At 38.1% G+C, this 17,630-nt stretch overlaps 2 protein-coding genes across 4 annotated transcripts in view; both read right to left on the reverse strand.

Annotated features, from left to right (window-relative positions):
- Positions 1–9,827, reverse strand: part of LOC106927886 (X-ray repair complementing 5) — an 11,488-nt gene extending 1,661 nt beyond the window's left edge. The window contains exons 1-19 of one of the 2 annotated variants that reach the window (XM_015003761.2): positions 9,536–9,827; positions 8,978–9,091; positions 8,716–8,899; positions 8,273–8,321; positions 8,014–8,136; positions 7,655–7,834; positions 7,357–7,471; positions 7,003–7,141; positions 6,747–6,859; positions 6,600–6,662; positions 6,368–6,505; positions 5,630–5,726; positions 4,118–4,233; positions 2,218–2,414; positions 1,990–2,080; positions 965–1,034; positions 586–695; positions 279–375; positions 51–118 (exon numbers count right to left, since the gene is read on the reverse strand). In XM_015003761.2, the coding sequence (XP_014859247.2) occupies positions 51–118; positions 279–375; positions 586–695; positions 965–1,034; positions 1,990–2,080; positions 2,218–2,414; positions 4,118–4,233; positions 5,630–5,726; positions 6,368–6,505; positions 6,600–6,662; positions 6,747–6,859; positions 7,003–7,141; positions 7,357–7,471; positions 7,655–7,834; positions 8,014–8,136; positions 8,273–8,321; positions 8,716–8,899; positions 8,978–9,091; positions 9,536–9,550 (2,079 nt within the window). In that variant the 5' untranslated portion in view covers positions 9,551–9,827. The remainder of the gene's footprint in view (positions 1–50; positions 119–278; positions 376–585; positions 696–964; positions 1,035–1,989; positions 2,081–2,217; positions 2,415–4,117; positions 4,234–5,629; positions 5,727–6,367; positions 6,506–6,599; positions 6,663–6,746; positions 6,860–7,002; positions 7,142–7,356; positions 7,472–7,654; positions 7,835–8,013; positions 8,137–8,272; positions 8,322–8,715; positions 8,900–8,977; positions 9,092–9,535) is intronic. The other variant, XM_015003762.2, reaches the window with a different exon arrangement.
- A 1,188-nt stretch (positions 9,828–11,015) lies between these two features.
- On the reverse strand, positions 11,016–16,985 carry tmem169b (transmembrane protein 169b). 2 transcript variants are annotated; one of them, XM_088001579.1, is made up of 3 exons: positions 16,292–16,985; positions 15,362–15,559; positions 11,016–14,674 (listed from the first exon to the last, which is right to left on the reverse strand). In XM_088001579.1, the coding sequence occupies exons 1-3, from the start codon at positions 16,359–16,361 to the stop codon at positions 14,040–14,042; spliced, it is 903 nt and encodes a 300-aa protein (XP_087857705.1). In that variant the 5' UTR covers positions 16,362–16,985; the 3' UTR covers positions 11,016–14,039. The 2 variants fall into 2 exon arrangements, with proteins under 2 accessions (XP_087857705.1, XP_014859251.1); XM_015003765.2 differs by having other exon boundaries at positions 15,362–15,747; positions 16,292–16,382.
- Between the last annotated feature and the right edge of the window lie 645 nt (positions 16,986–17,630).

Here is a 17,630-nt window from a genome sequence, read left to right on the forward strand (position 1 = left end):
CAACGGTATTCCACACTATTAATATGAACATCAATGCGCATTAAAATCACCTGAGAGGCTTCACTTTTCGACACGGCGCTTCCTTCGACCTCGTCCTTGCTGATCAAAGTCACAGCGTCTGCCCAAACAAAGAAGTCAAACGCCGAACTCTTCAGTAGACTTGCACTGTAACTAAAGCAGCGTTCAGCACTCAAATCATGCAGAGGCTTCATCTCTTCTCAGGGGAAAAATAATTTAGCAGAAACCTTGCAGCCTCTTAAAAAGAAGGCTTATCGTACCTTGAACAAGCAGGTCCCAGAAGACCTCGAGGGCTCTGCTGGGAATACTCCTTTTCAGGGACTGAAGGTAACTGTTGAACAGATCAGCATTCCCCTGCTGAATTATGGAAGACATAAAACATTCAAATTCCATTTAGCGCTCTCGCAAACGCTGACATGCTTATGAAAATTGGCCTCAGCTCAAGTCACAAGAAAAGAAACAGACTCATTTTAATCTCAACACTAATAATCTCAGAAGAACAATCAAACTTTGAAAGAACATCGTAGTCGTGCATTCCTAAGTGTCGGATAGTGAATGTGTATTTACCTTAACAGACTGCTCTCTGAAAGCCTGGATACAGGTGATGCTTTTCATGTAGTAGTGCGTGTTCTTGTTGCTAAGCAGCTGCTCTATCCTGTGAGTCAGCTGCTGACAGACTGAAAAGACAGGGGTCACCACAACCAGAGAGAGAGAGAGAGAGAGAGAGAGAGAGAGAGAGAGAGAGAGAGAGAGAGAGAGAGAGAGAGAGAGAAGAGAGAGAGAGAGAGAGAGAGAGAGAGACAGAGAGAGAGAGAGACAGAGAGAGAGAGAGAGAGAGAGAGAGAAACATAATTACAGGGGCTGAGAGTGAGTCACGGTGGTTTATATTACACCGATTTTCATCTGATCAGCTCTGCAGAGAAATAACAGGAAGCCCGGACCTCACCTTCTCCGAATGGAAGAGTTTTCTGTTTGATCAGAGCGCGGAAGTCCCGAGCTGGATCGACGCTTCCCACCTGGTTGGAGGTGGAAATTCGTTTAAGACACATCTGTTAAAGTCAGGCGTTGGACTTTCCAGACTCAATGTTCCAGAATATGTTTTGTTCATTTTTTAAAAACACAAAATAATAAACTGCACCAATGGTTTATGGTAGATTTTCTACAGTGGGCAGGCTTTAAATAAGCCAGAAGAAAAACCTTCAACTAGAGGGAAAGTAGGACACAAGGGATGGATACCGGACATGAAGAAAGGTAAAAGGAAGGAAAGCTTAGAGACAGGACATAAGGAAGGGAATTAGGATACAAAGGAGAAAAGATGGAAGGGCACAAGGAAGGAAGGAGAGAAGGAAGTAAGTAGGACTTAATGATTCAAGTTCAAGACAGATGGAGGGACAGAGAGATAGGAGAAATGATGAAAGGAAGGAAAGATAGAGGAGATAAAACATTAAAAATGAAGGAGGGACAGAATGATAGGGAGTATAAAAGGTTGAAGGACAAAGAGGGAATTAAAAGATATGGTGCAAAAGGTGCAAGGACACTACTAACAAAGGAAGGAAGTAGGACAAAAATACTAAGAAGGAAAGAGGGATAATAGTAGAAGAAAGGAAAGAGGAAAGAAACAAAGAAGGGAGGAAGGAAGCAAATAAGGAAGGAAGAACACAAGGACAGAAGGATGCCAAGAAGGAAAGAAGGAAGGACACAAGTAAATAACCAAGGAAGAAAATACAGAAGGAAGGGTGGAAAGAAAGAAAGGACACATCACAGGAAAGAATAAAGGACACAAGAAAGGAAAGACAGAAGAAAGGAAGAATACAACATTTAGACAATGGGACAGGAATCGAGTCTAAAATAGAAATATTTTTCCACCTTATTATTTTTATATTTATCCAGACATGAAAGCTTCTTTAAGCTTTTCTGTATGTAACCCCTATGTGGCCTGTGAGGACTCAGCCAGTTCCCTCTGATACGTACAGAAGTAACAGATCCTTCAGCAATGTTTGCCAGGCTATACTCATCCTCTGCTTCGTCTTCTTTTGCTTTCTTGGCATCTGGCTCCTCAGAGCTATGAATCACAAAGGAGAATGTTTACAATCCATCACCGCATCTTGCGACGTGAAAAATACCACGCATTACTCTACAAAGGTTTTTTACAACCGATCTGCACACAGGACTGCAACAGGACTCTGAATCCAAACTCACTCTTTGCCAAAAATCTGAGCGCTTGTCTTCAGCTTCTTTTTCTTCTCTACTTCGGTGAGTGGAAACAACTTCTTTATCTCCTCCAGTGGAGCTTGGCAGCGTTCCTGGATGACCTCAGGGCGATCGAGAGCAGCCTCCAGCCACGGCTCCATGGGAGGAAGAGGAGAGTCGGGGTGTACAGCCCTGTGGTGCAGACACTGAAATAACAAAATGATTTTGAAAAGCTGAAACCAGGACTCAGTGAGGCAGAACCAAACCAGGATAAACAGTGTCAGATACTAGCTGGGTAAGTTTGACAATAAACACAAACAATGCATTTTGCCTAAAATCTGAAGTTTATTCCTATTAATATTGATAAGTATGTCTGTTGTACAGCAAAGTTTTAGAAATTAGAAAGTTTTGGTACTTCTAACAGTGTGGGGAGGCTCTAGGTATTTCTGGAAAATGAAACCAGTGTCTCTATAAAGTTCATCCACAGAGGGAAGCATGAGCTGCTGTAAGATTTCCTAATGGAAGGCTGCCCTGCCTTTAGACTTATTGAAACTTGGTGAAACAAAACCAGAAGATGACAGTGAACTCTGACCTCTTCACTCTTTTGTCTACTACCTTTTTTTCTTCCACTTAACTTTCCATCTACCCTCTAGCCTTTTGTGACATACCCTCCTTTTGGAGGGTGTCTGCTGGATCACTCTTATATCAAAACTCTCCCCGAGGATCATTTCATTTCTTTTAATTATTCTTATGCGATATTCAAATGTTCTGTAAAACCACATTTCACGAGCTGCAAGCCATAACCAGCATAATTATGGCTGGTTATTTCATATGAGAATATGAAATCTTAAAGCTCTCTCCTGGGCTCAATAAAACGTTTCTCTAAAGAAATGCTTGCAATATATCTCCGTATTAACGTATTAGATTTGATTTTCACTTTCTACACTGAATTACTGAAACACACTCACTTTTTGTGTGTGTTATAATATACTGACTCAGCCGAAGAGCGAGAAAAAAGTTCTGAGTTAGCCATGAAGAAAAAGTGTTGGGAAAACTCCCAGAGGTTGAAGCTTCATCATAAAAAGTGACACATCACAGAACGACAAACAACACTTCACATGGGATAAAGATTTAGTGAGAATATGAAATCTTAAAGCTCTCTCCTGGGCTCAATAAAACTTTTCTCTCTATATATTTTTCATTTGTTGAATATTTTTAGCAATTTTTAAAAGATATTTCTGGAGTTTCAGTCAAAATTCGTAATAGTTAACTTACTTCAATATTAGTCATGTCATTTTCTCTGTGGATTTGTCAGTAAAATAATTGAACTGCTTTTGTGGCGTCTGGACGATCTTAGATAACCTATTTTAGAATCTCTCCAAAAATAAAACCTCTTGGACCTGTGAAATAAGTCATAGACTATCCTGCATCAATGCAGATTATTTAAAGCTTCGGTACCTTCCTCAATTGTTTGAACAAATTCTTAGAAATGGCAGTTTTAGGGCTCTTCTTGGCATTTCAGGCAGAATTTAGGTACCACAGATTCATGAACTGGTAGTTAAATTGTATTTTTGTTTATTTCTGAAAGTGTGTGGATTCAGTCAATTAATGAAAAACCCAAATATTGGTAGACAAATGTTAAATCGATGTGATGCAATAAATCAAAGATAAAGCACGGAAATCTAATATAGATTTAAATAGTCAGCATTTCTTAGCATTTCTTGACATTTGTCCTTTAGAAAATGATAGACGGGAAAATTTATTTTTAAAAAAATGATCAAACATTCATAGTAATTTTTTTTTCTTTCCCTACAAATCCAGACCCAGATATTAAAAGAAGCAAATTCCATATTTTCTTGATGACTGTGTAGGAGCTCTGTCTTTTAAACTGAGTGTTTCCAAACTGCACCTGGAAGTGTCTCTGGAAGGCAGGGTTGGGAAGATGGTGAGGTTTGAGCAAATCTTCGTCTTCTGTTACAAGCATCATCGAATCGATGAGAGAGTCGATGGCTGACAGCTGCGTTTCTACAGGAAGCAAGGAACAAAAAGAAATCACAGAGTTTAGGTTTTCATATCCAACTTAACATTCAGATTTCCTTTGCTCTTTCAGAACAAAAAAACTACCTAAATAAACACTTTCTAACAAAACAATTAATCTTAACTATGTGTAAGTTGTGTGAGAATAATTTTTTGGTTCCTTTTTGTGATTTAAAAAGAAAGCAACAACAGTGTCTCGTCGACCTCAGAATGTGCATAAAGGGGAAATACAGCAGATCTGAAGTGTTCACATCACACCCATTGAAATGGCAGATTTTCATAACATGCAAAGCAAATGATGATGTTTTTCACGTATAATGTGACACAAATAACTAAAAACCAAACAATTGTTTGGGGGGGAGGGTGGGAAAAAATGGTTCATGTGTGTGCTGTCTTAAATGATTACTTCATTAGAGCACATTTTAATAGAGTTTTAGGATTAATTGCTGTTTGGCTGGAATCTAGAATATTTGCCCACTTTGAAGTCAAACTTCTTTTAAGTCCCCCCCCCATATACAGACCTGGATATTCAAAAACTTTCATATTTTCTTCATGACTGTGTAGGAGCTCTGTCAGCATTTTTACAACAGCTTGGGGCAACACTTACTTGATTGTGTTATAAATTGGCAGAATTTGCCTGGAAAATACATAATACTGTCAGTTTAAAACTTCACCTAATTCACTGTAATTTATGCTGCGCACCCAATAAGACTGAGTGTATAAATAAATCAATAGGATCAGTCACAAAGTATTCATTTAAGAGTTTGTGGAATTGTAGAACTAGGTTATTTCAATGTTTATTTTTTTTTTAAATTTCCTCAAACAGGTTTGCTTGTGTTCTGAGGTAAATTATTCAGTATGTATGTCACACTAAGGGCGGAAAAGGTTTGGGAATAATGTATCATAGTGTCTTCATCTAACAATAAAAAAATCTGGAATTGAGCACAGACACTTGAGTCACCATAAATTAAAAATGTTTCTGTGTTTTAATGCCTCAAAGAATTACTGTATATGTGAAGACAGGCTGCAGTCTGTACCCACGTAACTGTTGAGCTGTACAACGACATGTGTCAAACCAGTAATTGTGAATAATCTGTTTTTAAAAAAAATCTACTCTGTGCCAAGAGCTTCTCCAGGCTCACACAAAATCAAATAAAAATTTAATAAAAGTTATCTGCTGACTGGGAGCTTCAGCTTGTTCAGCTGAGGAGTTACATTAAATATGCCTTAAGTCAATTATTTTAGCTGCAGCAGCTCAAATACACCCGAAAGCAACTGTGCCATCTGTTGACAAGGGGATGCGAGGAGATTTTATGTTCTGCTCTTGAAAATCTGAAGGAAAGATTTAAATGTGCAAAAGCATATCTTTCTGTGTGTGCCGCACCTGATGGAGCGATCTTCTTGTTGTTCTCAAGAGAAGGAAACGTAAACTGTCTTCCATAAAGATCTTCCATGAAGGGCAGCTGAACATATAACAGGCACTGCAGAGGGAGATACATGACAATGAATGCAAGCATTTATATGCAATGTAGAAAAAGACACACTCAGTTTTCTCCTTCACTGTGACTTTGTATCATTCCAGATACTAGCTTAGCCAAGAAGATAATAGCATCGCTTTGTAAGCGAGCTAATTAGAGGCTCACCTGGTGATGTATTTTAAGTCAAAGCCACAAAAGAAATCAAGAGTGCCATTTTGTGCAATGACCTGAAAGGCCATTCAGCAATGAAGAAGCTACTACCTCAAAAAGTCTCATAAAAAAATAACAGCAGGTCACAGGTTGGGAATGCACCGAGGGACAAAGACCTTATTGTTCAAGATACGACCCATAATCTGATGAAACACTACAAAACAAATGGCATCATGATGGAAGAACATTATGTGGAAATACTGAAGCAACATCTTGAAACATCCATTAGAACTTGAGCACAAATAGGTCTTCCAAATTATTTACTAATAGTTATAAATTTGGATATCCCAACAAATACAGAAAAGTTTAGACTGATTCAATGTCAGAGCATCAGATAAAAAGATGGTGCGTCTGCAAAGACATTATTTTAAAAGTATACAAGGAGAGATGCTGAAGAAAAAACTCAGAAAAAGTATTTTAGTCTATGACCTGACCTCATATTCAGGCTTGATACACGGGAATGCAGCGCCCACTTGAGGATTGCTGCGCCGGTCGTAGGCGTAACGCACGATGGCAACCATGTTGAGCTCATCCAGACCACGGATCAGAGCCGACATGGCCACGCCTGCGTGCTGCTCAGAGAGAAAAGAAATAAAACAAAACAAAAATACCAGATCAACTTCAACTTGTGGTCATTAACTCAACACCAGCGCTGTCCATCCCTACCTCATCGTCCCGTGCAGGAAATATCTTGACCACCTGTGTTCCCATGAACTGATGGCGAAGAACCTGCAGATGTCGATTAGGTGAGTAACAGTATGCTTCAGCTGTTAAGGTGAGTCATGGCCTTGATTAAAAATAAGAGAAAAATACCAAGTTCCTGTTAGTGAAGCCCAGAACAGCAAAGCACTTCCCATCATGCTTGTATTTCATCTGATCCTGATCCACTTTGGAGAAAGGTACGATGTCACTACCGTAACGAAAACCTGGTAACAAAAAAAAAAAGAGGTGGGCTTGAACTTAAGCATAAAATTTGTCAGATTTTAGGACGAAGAAAAGAATCTCTTATGGCTCTTATTTTTCTTTTATGCTTTGATTTCCACTCTCCAAGGCTTTAGATTATCCTCACCCTGAATAATGTCGTCCTTCTGCACCTCTGTCTCATTGTCGTCGTCCAGACAGTAAACAGTCTCTCTCTTCACATCATCTCTCTGGTTGGTTTGAGCATCGACTGTGATCCACATTTTCTTCAGTTTCTCCTCAGTCACCTGGTGGACAAATGCAACGTTTAACAGTGAGGTTTATGTGACAATTACTAAGGTGGAATAACACTTAAGAATAGCTAAAGAACATCTGAAATGTAAAAGCACTGCTTTAAATAGTCCAGCTGGAGCAAACAAATGGTTGTTGTGTCCCGTCCCTGGCTTTTAACAAACTGCAGGCAAATCATGTTTTAGTGAAGTTCTCTTTGTGGTGGACTTACCGCTTTGAAGCCAACGATACGGATGGGCAGAGAGCTACCAATGGTGAGCTGACAGGGCCAGGCCATGGGTCTCCTTTCAATGCGTTTAAACATACACAGCTGCTCCACAGCATTCCTGCAACAGGATCGAGGGAAATGGAAATAAAAACGTGTGACGAAATCTAATGCAAGGATCATTTACTCCTAAATGCAGTCAGATGGTGAGACTCAGAGGTGAAAGTATTAACAGAGAACAAAAAAACCAATGAGACATGAGAAAGAACATTTAACTGGAGGAAAAACTTTGAAACTCTTCAACCTGAATGTGTAAATTTCTTCCAGGCCCTCTTCCTCGTCCAGACTCAGCATGATGTTTTTAACCATTTCCAGGCCACTTCGCTGTTCCCTGGAGAGACCTTTTCCCCTACCAGGGTCACCGGAACCCGTTCCGTCCCCATCTCCTCCACCCTCTTCTTCATCCTCCACTGGGAAAGGCAAACTGGAAATGAACAAGTTGGTAAAGGCAAAGTAATAAAAGGCCATAATAGCATGCACTATATATGTATATATAGTCTAAATTAAACAAATCTGAAGAAATTTAGCTTCTCTCTTGAGAAGTAGAAAGCTCTACAGTAATATGAAAAAGGACATGCTTTAAAAAAGAAAACTGTGTATTACAAAAACTGCAGGGTGATTCCAGCTCGTTTCAAGTTCTCAATAATAACATCCAGCTTGTCTGAACTGGCTTCAGTGCTCAGGTCAGTCAGGAGAACAATGTTGAAGCGATCACACTTTTTCCCCCTTAAAAAGAAAAAAAAAAAAATCACAATCTATTAGTCTCTTCGACATGACGAAGAATGAAATCCACCCAAAAATGTTGGTTTTTGATTCTTCATTTATTATTTTTTTTAATTGTGAGATACACATTGCTTCTTACTGGGTTTCTTTCTGGAGAAGATCCATGGAAACTACAAGAGCATCCAGCCCTGTTAAACATTAGTTAAAGAACTTTTGAAAGAAAAAGCAAAGAAGCTGCTCATCTACATACAATTTTGCATTGATGCAGTTATTCATGCATGTAATGCAGGTTGACATTTTTGTATAACATTTTTTGAATTGATCAATGAAAAACTATTACATCCCTTGCAGTTTTTTTTCTGTTTTTGTCTTTAAAAATGATGGACTTTATTTAATGAGAGGAAAAAAAAGTTATCCAAACTAGCAAGCAGGTATAGACAATGAAGGATCTGAAATATTTAATGGGGGAAACAGGGAAATTTATAGGGAGCTACTAGGTTTTGACCTTCTCAGAAACTCCATTTTGGGATTTCATTAACAATAAGCCATACAAAATTAATAAATAAGTGCAACAAAGGATACAGTCAGCCTGCTGATTCTCAGGGTGGATCTGATGTTCAATCTCCTCCAGCAGCTCAAAGTCCGGCACCATAAGATGACGATGCACCGTGATGTTCTGGTATTGCCCATCCTGGTCCAAAGGGTTTTTGGTAGAATCCGTGCCAAACAGAACCAAAGCCAGTTCATCCTTGGTCTCTGCAAAAACCTGACATAAAAACACTGGATAAAGATAAGAGTTTTATTTTTGAGGATGATACCTTGTTCGATGACTGTGCTACTGCACCTGGCGCTGGACGAACTTCTGGATGACTTTTTTCGCCTGTGCAAATGGAGGCTCTTCACCCGGGGCTGAGTTGGACATGGAGAAGCCCACATCCATGCAGAGAACCAGGGCTGACTGCAGAGCAAACACCGCAATGGTCATAAACAGCTTTTTTTCTGCTTTTTAACTATTACTGTGCGTTTAAACCTCGTTTTTTATTGCAGGTGAACTTACACCAGGCTGAACCAGCACTGTTTCTTCTTAATCAGAAGACGAAACAAGCTTAAACCTGGTGTGCAAGTTTTTTTTCGATATGTTAAAACCGCATATTGTCATAAAATCACCGTGATGAAAATGAGTAGCAAATTGAACCTAGAGGCGTGACCAAAGATTGGCAGACATGCCTCAACATGAACACACTAACCTGACCGAACACAAGCAGCTTCTAATATTTTCAAACAGCAAAAACAAAAACAAAAAAAAATACCCGAAAGTATTTTCTAAACATGAGCCTCCTGTTATCATTCATTTAACATCGGTCTAAAGAAATTAACACACATTAAATAGAAAAAAACTTACTTTTGATCCGGCCATCCTCTTCGTTTTCCCTCTTTTAGTCACTGGGTGTTACTGTGTTATTATTCCGGAAGGCAACAACTAACGGTTCAGAGAGTTCCTATCTACCCTCGTGTTTTATATCTTCGTATATTAAACTATGAGTTTTGGGCCCAAAAATATTATATGCTTGAGGGAACGTTTAAATATCAGTAACTATTAACAACATTTAACGTATTTTTTACGTACAGTATCTTTTTTTTAATTTTTTTTATGAGAATTCAAGATGTAGGTCAAACGCCCTCTTGTGTTTCAAGTGGCTCTCTACACCTTGACTCTCAAGGCACATTGTGCTTCATGTGTACCCGCTTTGATAATCAGATGATGACAATTCAACAAAAGTCTGATGATCAGCCATTAATTAGGCGGTCTGAATCAAGGAAACACTGCAACTTGCTGGGCAGTGTGCCTTGAGAACCAGGGTTGGGAAACATGTTGGAGCTGTGCTTGTACTGCTACAAACAATCTCAACTTGCCAAGAGACTTGATCTCAGAAAGGCATTTCATAAACATGTCAGTGAAACAGATTAACAGACAAAAGTATCCCTTTTTTAAGAATGCTTCAAACCATCTATTTTAAAAATTGAACTGTGATAAACACTTTTGTTATCCAGCAATTGTGATCTTTTTTCATTTTACAAAATTGAGAATTAGAGCACATACTTCCTGTATGTGTTTGGTAGCTTGTTTTTATTTACATAATTTGAGCCAGATAAAGACAGATCTATGCTACTTGAGGAGTTATGGGGAGAACATATTTACAGAAAAAGGTATTATTCATATTAAATTCAAAATTTGTATATGTTTTGTATAGTTTTGGCTTAATTACTGCTCTGAGTTCTTCTTCTTCTTTTTTTTTTTTAGAAAATTAGTCTGTGTAATGGTTTAAAATTTATTAATTACCAAATTAGTTGATGGCTATTTCAATGATCAATTAATTTGATTAATCGTTTCAGCCGTATGTGAAACGGCTGAAATAGCCATTTCACATACGGCTATTTCAGTAGCCGTACTGAATACGGCCGTATTTCACTTCATGAATTCATCCATGCATTAATTCTTGCAGGCTGGCGCCTTTCTGCAGCAGTCAATAGGCTAGGCAGGTTGCCAGCTGATAAAAGGGTAACATAGAAATATGCAGGACAAAGAACCATGTGCACACACACACACACACACACGCACACGCACACACACACACACACAAATGTACACATGCACTTCCTCCTGAAGGCAATTTAAAGTGACCAATTAACCTAACATGGAAGCCAAACATCAGCGGTGAAAATGGAAGCTGTGGCCTGAATTTGAACCCAGGATCTACTTGCTGAGAGGCAGCAGAGATAACAATGTGTACATCCATTTACAGAAAATAAGATCTGGACACTATTGGCTGTTTTACAGCAGGAATTGAGGAATAGAGTAAGAAAACATACCACCACTGAAATGTAGTGATGCAATGCTTTGTTTTATTTTTTATTCTTTGTTTTCCATTAGGTGGATTTACAAAAAATGATGTGGAAAACAGATTCAGTCCCAAACCACATCCATTATTTTTCCTTGTAAACAAAACCAGCATAACCAGACAGGAGAGGCCATACATGGTTACATATTCTCAAACACACCCCAACAGATGACTCACCAAGCATTTAAATAATCTGATTCATCTAAACCCAAAACTCACCTAGTCTATGTCAAAGTGCTGGAGTGTAAAACATACAGTAGCTTAAACAACTTGTCAAAGGATAACAGAAATAAATCAGGAAATGAAGACAACATATAAAATATGATAACATGGGAATCTGACAATATTTTTCAACTAGAAAACTACAAATGAAACAAAACAGTACGATTCAGATCACACACAGTTGATTTGATGGTGCTTAGATTGTACAAAAACATGACAATAAAATGAAGTTAAAAGTAGTGGCTGATCAAATCTGTTAATCTTTTTCTTGATTGGGTTTGACCAGTGATTGACAGGTCAAATACTGAAAATTATCATTTTTTTCCTCTTCAGTCAATGCATCGTAACTAAAATCTCCCTTATTTTCCAGCGGTTACCGCATCACCAAACCCCATAATGCATAAATGAGTGTAGACAAAAGCAGATAAATGTATACTTTAAATGGAAATAATCATGTAATCTTTTTTATTTTCAGTTGTATTCAAGAACAAAACCTTTCTGGATATTCACTTTGAATGGATCACACTGCACTGTGTTTAAAGTATTTTTAGGAACTCCAGCTATCCTCCTGATCTGAATTGAATGCAAATGGAATAAAAAAAATATTCAAAATATAACACCATATTCCCATGGACCATTAGTGATCACTCAATACTCATTATTACACTATTAAGCCAAAATTTTGTCTTATTTCAAAACTACACAGGTAAACATTGAGGTGTCTCTATGCATAGGAGGGTTGACTGAGCATTCATTTGCAACAAAACTGTTCAAAGTGGATAAATAATACAACTTTAAAATAAACTATGATACTAAAACGGACATGGAAAGTATAATTTTTACTAGACCAGGCATACACACTTGGACTGACAACATACAGAAAAAAAAAAAAAATCACAAAATAGAGAACCGATGGTGGAAAACACACTCTTTAAAACGCAATATAGTGTTTCAGTCAATAATGTGTTAATATTGTCTTTTCCCACTGCAACAGTTCATGCAGAGCCTCCTAAGTAAGAGGCTTCTTCTATAACATCCAAGTGATTACAGCGACTTAAACAAATGAGTGCTGCTTTGGAAGTTACACAAGTCATTGCACAGCAATCACAAATGTTTGTTACAGATATTTACAGATCAAGTGAAACTTGGTTGTAATATTGAGTTTTATGTGTTACTGGATCTCAAGCATGGCTGTCCGAGCCAAGGCCAATGTGAAGTGAAAAGTCTCTGAGATTGGTTTAGTAATCCCTGGTAGCTGTTTAATGACAAAAGTTGAGAACCATAAAAACCCCTGATAACCGGTTATGCTTATAGTTTAATAAGAGTTTGCAAGAATAATTCAGCACCTAAAGACAGTTTGGGCAGTGCATACTGAGTTATGCTTCGCAGTGAAGAAATGTAGTTGAAAAGCTTTTAAGCATTTTTTTCTAAAACAAAATAATAATTATGAGGAAAATCTTCTTTCTTCTTTTTCAGTTTAATTAAAGAAATATAAGATTCAAACCAAGTCATATATTTACAACTAAAAGGGGGAATTATGTCAAATTACAATTTCCAAAATCTGTAAATATATTTTCTGACGAATTAAAACTTCCACATGCTTGTTTTGAATCTAAGATGAAAAGGTAAAAAGACATCGGCATTTTGTTTATGTCAACATAAGTAGGAGACCCTGTAAAAGAAATTATAATCTCCTGAACCTTTTAACATTTGACCAAATAACTACAAACTTCAATGTATTTCCATATGGTTTTCAAAATTTTTGCACATAAAAACCCGAAAGTATGGCATACATTTTATTCATCCCTGCTTACTGTAATGCCCATGAATAAAACTGTATTCAGAACTGATAAATAGTTTCAGTTTTAAGTAATCTAATCTCATTATAAATGCAACAATTACTTAAATGTCTGAGATGTTTGTTAGATTAATCTTGGTACTCAAGGCACACATCTCTGCATGCTTTAGACGTTTTCCTGCTTTTAAAACCCCTGATTTGGATGAATGCAGTTCAGCAAAAGCTTGTAAATCAGTTGTAAATCAAAATCAAGCTTGTCGAAGCAGAGAAACACTTAAAAATTGAGGGCCAGAGTTGGGGAAACTCAAATTAGAGAACATTAGTGAACAAATAGAAATAAGATCCACTGCTCAGGAGGGAGAATCTGTTGCCCAGGCAACTATTACAAATCTGGCTTAAATTTGACAGAGTAACAAGAAGAAAACCAGAGTTGAAGCCGTATGTAGTCTATCTCCGCTGTGCTGTGGAGTTACTTTTCTTCAGCAGGAACAGGGAACCTGCTCAGAGATGATGAAGAGCTGAATACAGAAGAAAACTTGCTAGAAGCTGCAAAACATTTGACAGTGTGGCAGAGGTTCCTTTTAGAGAGGGTTGATATTCATAAACATACAGACAGAGCCACACTGGAATGGTTCTGATCAGAGCATGTTCATGTGAGAGTGACATTGTCAAAGTCCAAAGGTATAATTAACAAAGAATCTGAGAAAAGACTTGCAAATAAATATTCACTGATATTGTTCATCTAATCGGACTAAGCTTGAGTTATTTTTTTAAGAATTGACAAAAATTTAAGTCTCTAGACATGCAAAACTGGTTAACATATACAATACTTGTAGCTTTAAGTGCAACAAAAGGTGGACGTTATGTTGGTTAACCACATAAAACTCAAATAAAATCCATTAAAGTTTGTGGCGGTAACCTGATAAGATGTGAAAAAGGCCTTTGAATACAGTTGCACAGCTCAGCAAATCAGCAATGCCCCCGCCTCAAACTGATGACGTCTGGGCAAATTCACTGGGTGCCTTGCTCTGCAGAGTCCCAGAAACCGTGTCGGAGTCAAGCAGCTCCACGATGCTGTAGGGGGAGCAGTCCTCCAGTCCCAGCTTCCCACAGGCCCAGCCACAAAAGCCTTTCTCCAGGTCTCGCACTGCCAGCCACCACTCACTGAAGGCCCAGGACACCTGCACCACGGCTGAGTATAGAGCCAGAGACAACGCCAATGGCATGATGAGCACAGGGTAGAAGATGATGAGAAAGGGACAAATGGTAATCTTGTGCCAGAACGTCCGCTCCTCGTTGTACACCAGGAAGACGTTGTACCAGGTGAGCGTGCCGTAGTAGAAGGAGGTGATGAAGGAAAGGAGGAAAACCACAGGAGCGCAGGAGATGCTCCACAGCACCACATGGGGTCCCTGGCACACTCCTAAGGTACACTTGCGTTTGTACCCTTCCCCTGCCTCACACTCAGCATTAAGACGCTCCTTTGACTTGGCCAGATCCCTGAGTTCCCTCTCTGTCAAAGTGACGTGAATGTCCACCACCTGGCCTTTCTTCTTTCCTCGAGTGATGGTGCCAGTAAGCGTCACGTAGCGGCTGTCTGGAGGAAGGTTCCAGTCCCTTTCTGTCCAGAGATAAAATTAGGTTTGAGATGAACAACAGATTGATCTTTAAATTGCCACAGAACACAAGTAAATCAAGTAATGCAATCAAAAGCCCGTTTTAAACAAATAAAAATATATATAAATTACATAAAAAAAATGTAACAAAAAGCTAAAGTTTCAGGCATTTCCCATAAATAAAAACATAGAATTACTGTCAAATATCCAAGTTATTTATTAATCAGATATGTAATTATTTTAATCGCAGGGTTCAAGTAATCCAGATTTGGAATTAAAAGTAGAACAGAGCTGTGCATGCTTTAGGGCTTGGCTAATTTTTAGATGATAGGTTCCATACAATGCACAGTACAAAAAGCCCCAGCATATTTTTCAATTTATCTTGAACAGCTATGTTTATACTGAGATTAAATGAGATGTGTTTAAAGCAAAGCAAAAGAAGGCTGGGAATGAAGGCCCATTACATGTTTAAGATTTGTATTTAAAAAAAAAAAAAACTATAGAAAACCATATGTCATTTTCCTTAAAATGATGGATTACTTTGTGTCTGTCAGGCAAAATTCCAATAGAATACATTGAGGATTTTTGGTTGTGACTAAATAATGAAAACACAAACTTTTACAAGGCACTGTATAGTCATTGTAACTTGTGTACTACTCTTTGACTCTAACACTACTCAACAACCTTCTCACCTTCTCCTGTTGGTGTTCCCAGGAACTTTGCTCCCTCCTCTGTGCTTCTTTCCCCTCCCTCCTCGCCGCTCTGCTCCTCTCCTGGTGCTCTCTCCATTTCAGAGCGGTACACGATGATGGACTCTGGACGGGGATCTTTCTTCTTCCTCCTCTTCCTCCTCATAGATGGCCCCACTTCTCCATCATTCCCCTGGCTCACTGACACATCTGATCTTAAGGAGACCATCTGAGGGCTGCTCTCCCCTTCAGTGTGAGATTCCTCTACCTGTGCCATCCTTTCCTTGAAACCAATTAACTCTGAATGATAGGCTACTTTTCTGACGTGTTACGTGTGGGCTGAAATATGTGTCCCATCTACTGCATTTACAAAAACTAAATGTAGATTACTGGAAGGTAATCCAAGCACAGAAACACACACACAAACAGAGAGGAAGAGAGCCCAGTTAGAAGAAGCTTACTTGTTATTTAATCCTCAGTGTGCAGGCGTTCTCTGCTGAATTTTACACAAAACAGCTAATCTTTTCTCTATGTCCTGCTGTAAACTGTTTACATCCAGGAAATGGCTATTTCCATATGGATGAATAGGGGAAACGGCACCGGATGTAGCAAAAACAAAGCAGGAGCCTGGATTTGTTCAGGTAAGAAAGGATTTTTTTTTTTTTGCTTTGCATGACTGTCATGATTATCTGAGCACATCATCACTATCTTGCATCCTCCTTATAGACATATGTATCAAAAACACACGAAAATAAACAGAGCGTTCAATAAGAACGCATTCTTATAGGAGAGGGTCAAATCGACAATGCAACCCTCATACAGCTGATTCCCCTCCCATTTAAATCCCACCCATGTCCGTTCTTTTGTCTGTAGACAGCAGCCAGTGGAAATCTGCCGCTGTCTAAAAATGCTTCCACTGAAATGCAGGCTTACCTTTAAAAGAACAGACGAGCGGCGACCAGCAAACAGTGTGAGAATAAACCAGCGGATCTCTCCGACACATCGCAAGAACACACAAACACACCCCAGTGCTGTGTTTCTGAGCATACAGATGCGCTACGCAAAAGGGCTTCTAGAATAGGACTAATCCCGCCCCTACGCAACAACTTCCAAAATCCGACCAATCCACACTATGCTTGATCCCTGCTCCTGCCACAGCGTCTCCTCTGCTTCTGGAGGGGAAAAAAAAAAAAAAACAGGAGCAGAATTTGGATACAAAAGACTATTTTCACTTTGGAAGCCCGGTAGCTCCAAATGAAAGACAACATGGTCTTATGGATCATATAAAATGTATACAAATTTAAGACAAAAAAAAAAAATCACGATTTAAGATATAAGGCAAAAATAATTTTCAGTGCAACAAAAAAGTAGAACTACGAAATACATTTTTAAAAAGTGCCCCAATTTTGATTCTAAATGAATCATTTTAAGTTTCTAACCGATATCTTTGAGTTTCAAAGTCAAAATTATGCAAGACAGAAAAATAACAAGAAAAAAAAATCATTTGTTTGACTGGGTTTGAGTTGTAACAAATAATATAAAGTACAAATGAGTTTGAAGGCCACGTCCATAAAATAAGGTCATACTTAAATTCAAACCCAAATGTTTGAATTTTAGATATTTATTGACAACTTTGAATTATTGGTCACGAGGTTCAAAATGACAAAAAAGTAGGCTACTGTAACGTCCAAAATTTGGAAATAAGTTGTGCATAATGAAGCCATAATTACGAGTAAAATATGTCATTTTAAGTTAAAATATTTCGCCATGAGGTTGAGTCTTAATGTTGAGACTTCATGTTATCATTAAAAGGAATAAAATATTTTTCTATATAAAACCAATGGCATACAGTATTAAAAACACATAGTAAAATTCATCACTAACTACTGCGTTGAGGAAGACTAGCTGACAGTTGCCATGGTTACTAAACCATGAAATCTGATCTGATAGTCGCTATGATCACACCTCCAACATTTGTTTCCTTTGGCGTAAATTATTTCTAATCTAAAATAGATTTTAACGTGAACTTGTATTTTTCTATATAATTGGTGGCTTAATTAAGTTACCACATTATCACCCTTTTAGTTTTAAACTATAATTTTTCATTATAATTAAAATTCTTAACTGTTAGCGCCGTTAGCTAGTTCAACTCAACATGAAGGAGCAGCATTTACTCGACAATATTGATAGTCTTGTTTTTCAATTTGGTAAGTTTATTATGTTTACAACTATATCTTCATTAAACTTGTTTGCGTTTTTATTGTTAGCACTT

Source organism: Poecilia mexicana, unplaced genomic scaffold (assembly GCF_051168715.1).
Source record: "Poecilia mexicana isolate PSO_F unplaced genomic scaffold, ASM5116871v1 scaffold_2, whole genome shotgun sequence".
Classification (NCBI taxonomy): Eukaryota; Metazoa; Chordata; class Actinopteri; order Cyprinodontiformes; family Poeciliidae; genus Poecilia; species Poecilia mexicana.

Bases quoted from the DNA above. Each gene is read 5' to 3' on its own strand.
- tmem169b (XM_015003765.2), bottom strand. From the start codon at position 15,635: ATGGCACAGGTAGAGGAATCTCACACTGAAGGGGAGAGCAGCCCTCAG. The intron at 14,675-15,361 runs GTGAGAAGGTTG...ATCTCTGGACAG, and splicing joins GGGAACACCAACAGGAGAAG to AAAGGGACTGGAACCTTCCT.